Below are 10,471 nucleotides of genomic sequence, written 5' to 3'. Positions count from 1 at the left end.
ATGCCAAGAAAGAGAACAGATCACAAATTATGTCAACTCCAGACTTCAGTCCTTAATCCCAACAGGAAAAACAGTACCCAGAGAACATGACACATTATTCATTCCAGAAACAAAGGGCAGAAGGCACTGCCCCTAACATACTTGACCCTTTGGTGACCCTATTAGGATGTGCAAGACCCCATTTCCAATAAAACTGATGATTCCTCTCCAGCTATCTTCTATTTCTCTGCTCTCCTTTCTTGCAATCTCTCCTAAGGGTTAACTGCCCACCCTCTCTCCATTTTCTCTCCTAATTTTTTTACTGTATTCGTTCCCAAGGCATTTTTTCCTTTCATTCCATTGAAACATTTCTTGTCAAGGTCAACAGTGAATATGTCAAATCCAATATTTAATCCTCAGTCCTTATTTTAATCCACCTAGCAGCAGCAGAGACAAGGTTGACCATTCCCTCCTTCTTAAAAACACTTTCTTTTCTTGACTTGCAGGTTACACATTATTACCAGATTCTTCTTCCCCACCTTAAAAACACTATAATGCTCTAGGACACTAATACTCTGTTCTAGCTATACTCATCTCCCTGAATAGTCTTAACCTGACTCATGACTTGAAGTACCTTCTGTTTTCTGATGATTTCCACTTTTTTAATCTCTAGTCTGGATATTTTCCTAAACTCCAGATACATAGGTCTATCAATTCACTCAATATTTCCTCTTCAATGTCTAATAGACATCTAACTTTATGTATCCTAAAACCAGCTCTCGATTTTCCCTCCTAAACCTGCCTTTGTCTCTCCAGTTTTCCCATTCTCCAATAAATGACAATTCCATTTGTCTAGTTGTTTAGATCAAAACCCTTTGATTCATTCTTAACTCTCTTTCTTATACATTCCTCAGTAATCTGTCAGTAAGCCCTGTGAGTTTTACCTTTAAAATATATCCAGAATTCTACCACTTCTTAACATCTCCCCACCTACTACCTTATTCTGTTGTGCTAAATTCCTAGATTACCCAGACTTCTGCTTTGCCTCCCTACAGTCTGTCCCCCATATCTGCCAGAGTGGTCCTTCAGGCATGGCTGGATTTTGTGGTTAAATAATATTATCAAGGCTTGATCTATTACTCCATTCATCAGTTCTGCTTGTGTCTGGCTTTATTTAGTATCAAGTTAGGTCCCTTTTTATTTTAGGGAAAAGACAGCAGCAGGAAGCAACAGACTCATAACTTCCCAGTTTAGCAATCCCAGGGGAAGGGAACACCTCTCTTCCCAATTTTGAATATTAATTCAAGGACAACTCATTAACTTTGCTTGTGTTTCTTATCAATCTCTAAACTAATCAAAGTAGTCAAGAGAAATAGGTACATTTGTCCTAGGTCATGTGTCCACTCTAATTGCTGGGAAGTGGGGTTACCAACATTGACAGCCCCATTGAAGTAACATAGATTTAGAGCAAGAGAACCACAGAAATCAGAAAAGTGAATCTGGGAAAGAATTTAGGGCAGACAAAACTATGGTTAGATACTACAATTTAATTAATTACGCTTGTTCCTTTAAGAAAGTTATTTAACCGTTTTAATACTATTTCCCCATTTGGCCAATGATACTTCACAGGATTGCTGTAAGGCTCAAATGATCCTATATATATATGTAAATCTGCTTTGTAAAATAAAAAATTATATACCTTGGAATATAAATGTTAGCTACTATTAATTCTAGATTAATCCATCAGTGGCTGATAAAATACAGATAGTTACAGTCTGACCTTCTGTAACTTATAACAATGGCATTAGGTGTGGAGAAGTCAATGAAAGAGTTAATGACTTAGTCAAGAGAGAAAAAAAATCATCCTGAAGACCAGGGTTAATACTGTTAATCACATGCTCATGTGAGTAGTGACTGGAGCTACATACTTTGGGAAGGATTATTTGAGGGAACAATATTATCAAAGTAGGAAATGGGAGTTAAAACTGCATAGATGATTGCTCTGATTTGAGTCTCCACTTTACCTATGTATATTAGTTAGCTATTGCTGTGAAATATTACCACAAGCTTAGCAGCTTAAAACAACACACATTTATTATCTTTCAGTTTCTGTGGCTCACAAGTTCAGACATGGCTTAGCTGGGTTCTCTACAAGATGGCAAACCAAGTGTTGCCCAGTGCTGGCTTATTGCCTGAATGTTTACTGGAGAAGAATCCACTCCAAGCTCACATAGTTGTTGGCAGCATTCAGTTCTTTGAAGGGTGTTGGACTGAGGAAATAAGTTTCTTGATGACTGTTGGCTGGAGGCCACCCACCTTCAGTCCCTTGCTGGTTGTTGGCCAGAGGTGTCCCAACAAGGGAGCTTATTTCATCAAAGTCAGCAAGGAAGAGCAGTTCATAGCAAGATGGATGTTACAATCTTATGTAATGTAGTCACCTTTGCCATATTCTTTTGGTCAGAAGCAAGTCACATGTCCTGTCCATACTCAAGGGGAGGGGATTACTCAGAGATAGAATTACCATGAGGTGTGAATCATTAAGGGACATCTTAGAGTCTGTTAGCCACACCATGAGTGGCAGTTTGATATTATTTTATGAATCTCAAAAAAGAGAAAGATTGTTTGTAAACTGGTCTGTTCCTCTGGGTATGATACCCTTAGAATTCATGAAATTCAGCTGGCATGTCTTGATTAAATTACCTGTTAAGATTAAAGCTTTGATTTGACCACAACAGTAGGGTGTGACTCAAGGTTGAGTCCCAGGCCCCTTGGTGGGCTGATATAAACAGATATTCAATCAAAATGGAACACAGAAAAACATACATGGAAGAAGGGTTAGCGCTGTCATGTTTGATACTGGGGCCCTAGAGAGAGATGAGTCATTTGCCTGATAGTTTGCAGCTGAAAGAACAGAGAAGCTGAGCAGCTAATAAAGCTTGGAAAGAAACAAGACCTATGCCAGCCTGATTTAGGAAGCCCTGAGGGAGAGCCCTATGCCAACCTACAGCTGAGATTGGAAGAAGCTGGACCTACAGAACCTTAAGAGGAAGAAGGAAGGAGAGACTAGGCAGAGTCACCTGCCATCCTGCTTCAACACGTAGCAACTGACTCTTGTAAGAAAGCAGCCTTGAGTCATAATGGTAAGCTTTCATCCCAAATAAATACCCTTTATAAAAGCCAACAGATTTCTGGTACTTTGCGTTAGCACCCCTTTTGGCTAATTCACCATAACAGGCTATTATTTCTCAGTAGTCAGATTTGCAAAAGAAAAAAAAAATTTTATTTGCTTAACTCTCTGTACTTAATAAATAATATGCTTTACACATGTAAGACGTGTTACAGAAGAATCTCTATTATGGACAGATCTTGAAATGCTAGACAGATCACACTTGTCAAGTAAAATCATAAGCTCTCTCTTTAATAAAGAGACATTATTTAATAAGATAATCCATGCATTAATTTCACTTTCAAGGAAGTATTTTGAGAAGACCAGCACAATGGGAGAATATTTTTGAAGTCCTACCTAGGGAAGGACCAGATTTTTTCTTAAAGAAGGTTACTGTAAGAGAAAAATTCCTAGCTCAGTCGATGTGCATTTATGCATCTCATCAAAGAATCTAAGAGAAAGTTTCTGGTATTACTTTTCTGGCATTATATCTAGTTTTACTCTAATAGAATATGGTGGTTTGGAGCAATGTATCCCAGAAAAGTATGTTCTTAAACTTAACCCATCTTTGTGAGTGTGAACCCCCTGTAAGTAGAACTTTTGATGAGGTTACTTCAGTTAAGGTGTGACCTAACTCAATCAGGATGGGTCTTAATCCTATTACAGGAGTCCTTTATAAGCAGAATAAAATTCAGACCCACAGAGAGAAAGCCACAGAAAGTAAAAGGTCAAAGTCAATGGAACCCTGAAGAGAAAGAGGAGACCAGAAGACCATAGCATTGCCATGTGACAGAGGAGCTCACGGCTCAAGGATCATCAGCTGCCAGCCCTTGAAAGCCAGATTTCAGGAAGAAAGCATCACCTTGATTAGCCTGGATATGGTTTTCCTAGTCTCAAATTGGTGATCCAATAAATTCTCAATGCTTAAGCCAACCCATTGCGTGGTTATACCGAAGCCACCAAGGAAATGAAAACATGGACTATTTCTTCTTATACTATTATGTGGATTGATTGGGATGTTTTGCCTATGATTTTTTAGTGTGTAATTTATAATTAATGAATTTCTTTGTTTAGTGAATGAATTGTTTTAGACAAAGGAAATATAACTTCCTGGTAGTAGTAAGATTTCTTTTGAGCAGATTATCAGAACCTTTGCCTTTGTGAAGAATTTTGGCCTGCAACTCTAGAGAGATGCCAAAAGCAATAATTTAAGGTCTTTCATCTTTCACTAAATTATCAATAAACCAGAATTAAAAACCTGTTTTGAGGTATCGATAAAATTTATTTAGGGTATAGACCATTTCATAGTGCTGGCCCCTTGTACTGGGAGTTTTTGTTCCTGTTTATGGGAATAATAAAAGATAGAAATCAAAGAGATACAAAATAGGGAAAGAAATGAAACCAGTAGAATAACAGAAGTACCTGATACAGTGAAAAACAGAACAAAAAATCCTGGTAAGTACAAAGCCAACTCTTATGAATTAAAATAAGTTTAAATGATTAGTAAATCTTTTGAACGTCTGGTGACATGCTGGGGATTCTTTATGAAGAACTTTATATGAGAGGTCAGGATGGAAGCCTGGGGTTCTTACTGAAGGTATTTGAGGGAAGAATATAGTCAGGGACCGAGTCGTCTGGTTCATGTCTGGGAGGACTCAGGTGGGCACAAGTCAGGGCCAGCAGGGTAAGAGGTTCCCTTGCCAAGTCAACACAGATATAAATACAGCTTAGCCCTAAATTAATAGTGAATTTTATGTACTAAGTCAATACATGCAACTCAACTTTTAGCCTCTTTGTGTTTTTTCCTATGTCAGAATATAGTCTCTGGAGCCAGATCCATTTTTCTTTTTCCAGTTTAGGTTTTCTCATCAATGCAAAGGGGCTAATAAGTTGAAAGTCTGTTGTGAGAATTAGATAAGAGGATAGTAAATGTGGTGCACAACATTTGACAAATATCAAATCATCAGTAAGTGGTCACTGATGCCATTTTATCCATAACTCTGTCTTGCCTTAATTTTCCCACTTGTACAATGGGAGTGATGAAGAATAACTCTTTCTTGGTGGAAATATTTGAGTTTAAGTAGCATCTTGATTTTAATATCCTTGGGTAAAATACCATATTAGGCAATACGGTTAATAAAATAATAGCCTGCCCAGTGCTTGGCATATTAATGATGTATACTTTATTCAGAATCAGCATTTTAATTTAAAATGCTGGCCATCTGCACATTTTTCCCTAACAATTAGCTTTAAACTTTAATAGATAGTCTTTTAGAACTAAAACAAACAATTTAAAAAATTATTACAGCAAAAATTATGGAAATAGTTCTAAACTGAAATATGCTTTCTTTGTCCTTCAAAGATTTACTGATTACCAACAGTATGTCTACATATGTTGGGTACAGGAGATAAAATGATGAATAGAAAATGGTTCACTACTTTTAAGGAATTTAATTTAGTGAGAAGAGACAGCCATGTATAGAGATGAATCCAACATGGAAATGATTCTACAAAGGCTTGTACCAAATGCTTTTGTAACAGGGGAGAGAGCAATTAACTGTGCCTGTCTCTCCCTGGGAAAATTTCCTTGAAGAGAGCACTTGTGAAAAGGGTGACTAAGATGAATAGAAGTTGCCAGATAAAAGGAAAGCAGAGAGGAGGAAGGTTTCCAAGAGGAAAGAGTAGTGTGAGCAAAGTGGCACAGAGCTGAGAAAGAATCTGACATAAATAGGAAAAGAGCAAGAAATTCATTGTATTTGCAGCATACACTACATGGAGAGAGAAGTGGAAGTATTGGGGGTCAGATTTTGAAATCCATCGAGGACCAGCTAAATAGTTTGCATTTCATTTTGTGGTTTATGGAAAGCCAGTCAGGGTTTATAAGCAAGGGAATGATAGATTAACCTTGATCTAGAAGGAAATATCATTCCCTTTTAGCTTGCTATTACTGTATTTTAAAGCATGTTGAAAGCTTAGGTTAATGAAGCATCTAGGCTCTCAGGTTCAGGTAGGGATAAGAGGACAGAAGCCTGCTCTATCGCCCACAGACTCTTCTAGGCTGACAGTGACTGCTCTTCTGGGGCACTGGAATCTCCAAGCGAATTGTGGCTCAGGCAGGAGGAGAGCATATTTTGAAGAAGGTGGCTGTACATACCATTTTTCATTCCTCTGATTTTGTGACCAATGTTTTAATATTTTGTAGATCAAGTTTTTTAGCTGAAGTGAAAATTGCCACAATCCTCAGAGGCAATTCAGGTTAAAAGCAGATTTTGCACATTTTATCCAAAGTGGAGGCAGTACTTTATTGCAGAGAAGCACAGAGGGATGTGGGTTCAAATAATTGTTCCTGTGTGTTCCTTACTTCCTTGTAAAAATGGACCATGAAACTTTATATAGTACATCCTTACAGAAAAAAAGGGTCAACAAGAAAATGGGCAGAAAGGGAAAAGGGAAAACATCAAAACTTTAATTCCAAAGAAGATACCAAAATCCTCCCATCCCTGTGGAGTCACTGTAATATCTGCAATATGGAATTAAGCAACATCCTTCCTTTTTCTTTTCCCTAAATAACCCACCTCATGGGAAAATTCACTGGCATTTCAGAGATGTCAACAGATTTAAACAAAATAAATTTAACAGATTTAAAACAGAACCACACCAGCTTCTCTTTTGTTTCTCATTCATTTATTAATAGTTACTCATCCATTCAAAAAACAAATATTTTTTTCAGTGCCCCCTCTGTGTGTGCCAGGCCCTGGCTGGAGAGAGAGGAAGAACAAAAGAGATCTGTCCTCACAGAGCTTCAAGTCTAATAAGGGAGACAGAGAGGAAATAAACCCTAATAAAGCTGCAATTTTATAATCCGGAGGTCATCTGGGGCGCCCTCCCCCAATGCAAGGTAAATAAGATAGACTGGAACTCCCCAGATCTGGGTTTGGTGGTGGTCAGAAATTCTACTCAACACATTCCTGGAAACTTCCCATGCCCATGATCTCCTCTGCCTTCAGGCATCTCCTTCTGTGTGGCAACACCGTCACTGTTCAAATAAGACCTTAATGCGTTCCTCCCTCCATTTCCACAAGACATTCACATAAAGCATTTGTAAGTGTGGCTTACTTTAATGAAATTTTCAGCCTAATAGGGACATCCTGAAGCAATGGATGAGCACAGAAAATGAATGTAAAAAAATATTTGGATATTCAAGTTTTTGAAAGGCCATGCAATCATTCCACTTTCTTCCTGGACCATCATCTCTCTTTAGTACCCAGGGCTTCCACCATCTTACTTGGTTCTCCCTTCTTCCACTTCCCTTCTTTTTTCCCTTTCCTTTCCTTTCCATCATTACTCAGGAGCAAGCAAGCAACCAGGCAACCACCACCACACAAAAACAATGAACACTTCTCTTGTATTCTTTCATAAAGCCTATTCATCTCTTTTTGTTTCTTGGTCTCTTGAAGGCATCTCAGGTGTCAGGGTATACCATCTACTCCAAAAGGCTTGAATATATATTTTACTAAGCAAAGACATTTTCCTCCCTCTGTGGTTTGAAGTTGTATGTAACCCCAGAAAAAAACTGTTCTGAAATCTAATCCATTCCTGTGGGGGTAAACGCATTGTAAGTAGGGTCTTTTGATGAGGCTTACTTCAGTTAAGGTGTGACCCACTGCATGCAGGATGGTACCTAATCCTATTACTGGAGTCCTTTATAAACAAAATGAATATATATGTATATATAGAGAAAGCCATAGAAGCAAGCAACTGAAATCAACAAAACCTTAAAAAGAAGAGAGAAACCAGCAGGCACAGATATGTGCCTTGCCATGGGGTAGAGGAGCCAAGGATCACCAGCAGCAGGTCTGTGGGAAGAAAGCATGACCTCAATGAAGCCTTGATTTGGACATTTTCCTGGACTCCGACCTAACACTAATGAATAAATGCCCATTGTTAAGCTGAGTCTTTTCATGATATTTTGCTTGGAGCAGCCTAGGAAACTGAAACACTGCCTAAGAAAAATACTGTTGCTATTTGCTAAGATATTTATGTTTAGTCTAGATATATTAAAAATTATGATGCATGTTGTGTTGGAAAAGTAGGAAGTATGATAAAGCACAATATTGGAACAGGGTGAGCTGATTTAAATTGGAAAAGCAAGGAAGAAATGCTTCTCTGAGAAAGTGTTACATTTCTGAAGTCTGTTAGCCAGGCACAAGAAGTGGGGGAAGAGCTTTGCAGGAAGGGAACAACCTGCACAAAGATCTGGAGATGGGATGGAACTGTGAAAAACTGAAAAGCAGCCAGCATGGCTGGATCCCAAACAGCAAGGGGAAGAAAAAAGGGGATGAGTGTGGAAAGGTAAGCAGTGCCAGGTGATGTAGGATCATGTGGGCCACATTACTTCTAATTTTAGTTTCCAAGCTCTTCCCTAACAAAGGAAATGGCTTTATGAATTGTCTTTTATTGAAACTTTGAGCTTATTGAGTTTCAAAACAGAAACTGCCATGCCCAAACTGGCAAACTTGCACACACACACACACACACACACACACACATACATATGTTACATAAAGCACCTTCCCTGAGGGCCATATAATTTGACATTATTAAAAACTCTATCCTATAGCCATATACATGATTCTGGGTAATTAGCTGAAAATTATCTTTGTACTCAGGAAAAGGAATGTTCCATGGTGAGAGACTGACATATGAGGAAGCCTGTAAAAGATTTTAAGATGGTGCCTGCCTACGGCATATGAATTCTCTATCAGTTTTCAGGGTTGTATCCACCCAGCAGACACACCCATTTCCCCATGTCAAAGGCAAGGCAGGAATGAATCTAACTTCTGTTTACCACCAGGATAAAGAGTCCCCATATCCTGCTCTGGTCAAAAGGCACTTTTTCAGGTTCAGTCTGCCCCCATATGTTAACAGGTATTAAAAATGACACACGCATACACTGTGGACATCGTGGGCCCTGCTCATTACCAATGTTACTGACCCTCACTGCTTTACAAGTCACAGTAGATTCATAGATTCATGCTGAGATGCTCATTCTGTTATTTTCTGGAATTGAATTATTTTGTTTGCTCACCTAACCCTACCAACCCCCAAACTTATTTTTCTTCTCCACTCTCACTTTTCCACTACTAATAACCCATGCTTTTTAAGCAGTCTTTTTATTGAAAGTAATAAATAAATCATCTTCAGGTGGTTTCACCTTTGCATAAGAATTACCAGGAAATACATTAGCATGCTCACAGTATTGGGTATTCAGGAATTCATTTCAGTAGCGACCACATTCACTGACCATAGAAAGAAAACTTTCCATTTATAGTTATTTCCTGATCATACACAATTGTAACTTTCCATCCAATATAATACTTTAAAATTAAGATAGTTTGAGGAAATAGTATCTTCTGTGGCTTTTCCTCAAAATGAAGCCACTGGCTAGTTGCTGAGACTGAGTCTGCTGGAAGTGCTAAGACTCTATCCGATCATCCTGTGAGTCAGTGCTTATGGTAGAACCTTGGCTACTGGAGTCAGCAGTTTCATAGGCCTTTTGATCCTTTGCAAAGTTGATGAAAACCTGATTTTTCAAGGGAAATAAAGCAGTTAGTGCTTGGTAAAACAAAGGAAGAAGTAAGGCTACTTGATACATAATCAAATATACAATGGAAGAGCAAACAATACAACTGGATTTTAGAGGAGCATGCCCACATACATGTACAAACTTCTTTAAATTGTTCAAATTTAACTGGGTTTATCATATCTCGATCTATGACTATATTTATAATCACACTGTAAATGTAAAGCCACATATCGGTGTCTATATTATTGACATCAATTTCTCTATCAAGTATAAAAAAGGAGCCCAAGCTCTGCTCTCGTCAAATGATTGTATGATAAAGTTAGAGAAATTTCACTAGTGGTAACGTTGACAGAAATTTCACCAGTCTCTCAAGAGATAATGCACTAAAGTAAAATTTTTACAGAAAACTTATATTAATATGAAGTTCACTAAGCCAATTATTTAATGGGCAGACTTTCATTAATTTGCTTAAAATCATTAAGTATATTAGTCTATTTATTGAGAGTCTATTTTGTACCAAGCATGGCAATGATTGTTCATCACAAGTCAAAGACTGTTAGATATGAAAAGATGGGAACTTCGACACAGCCACTAAAATTCTAGATTGACAGAGTCATAATTGCCTAAAGCCTCCATGAAAATGCCTAAAGCCCCTATAAAAAGTGTCCATAAAATGCAATGTCATATATTGACTCAGTCAGAGGGCCCTGAAGTGTTACTTTCAGACCCATTCCAAAGAT

The 10,471-nt window shown here is 38.0% G+C and overlaps 1 protein-coding gene across 1 annotated transcript in view; it reads right to left on the bottom strand.

Moving 5' to 3' along the window:
- Positions 1–9,301: 9,301 nt before the first annotated feature.
- The window catches only part of ABCA12 (ATP binding cassette subfamily A member 12), a 116,181-nt gene continuing 115,011 nt past the window's right edge, over positions 9,302–10,471 (bottom strand). Inside the window, exon 49 of the mRNA XM_058299661.2 lies at positions 9,302–9,728. Coding sequence (XP_058155644.2) covers positions 9,621–9,728 — 108 coding nt within the window. The 3' untranslated portion in view covers positions 9,302–9,620. The remainder of the gene's footprint in view (positions 9,729–10,471) is intronic.

Source organism: Dasypus novemcinctus, chromosome 7 (genome assembly GCF_030445035.2).
Source record: "Dasypus novemcinctus isolate mDasNov1 chromosome 7, mDasNov1.1.hap2, whole genome shotgun sequence".
NCBI lineage: Eukaryota > Metazoa > Chordata > Mammalia > Cingulata > Dasypodidae > Dasypus > Dasypus novemcinctus.
This window is presented reverse-complemented; position numbering and strand designations above follow the sequence as displayed.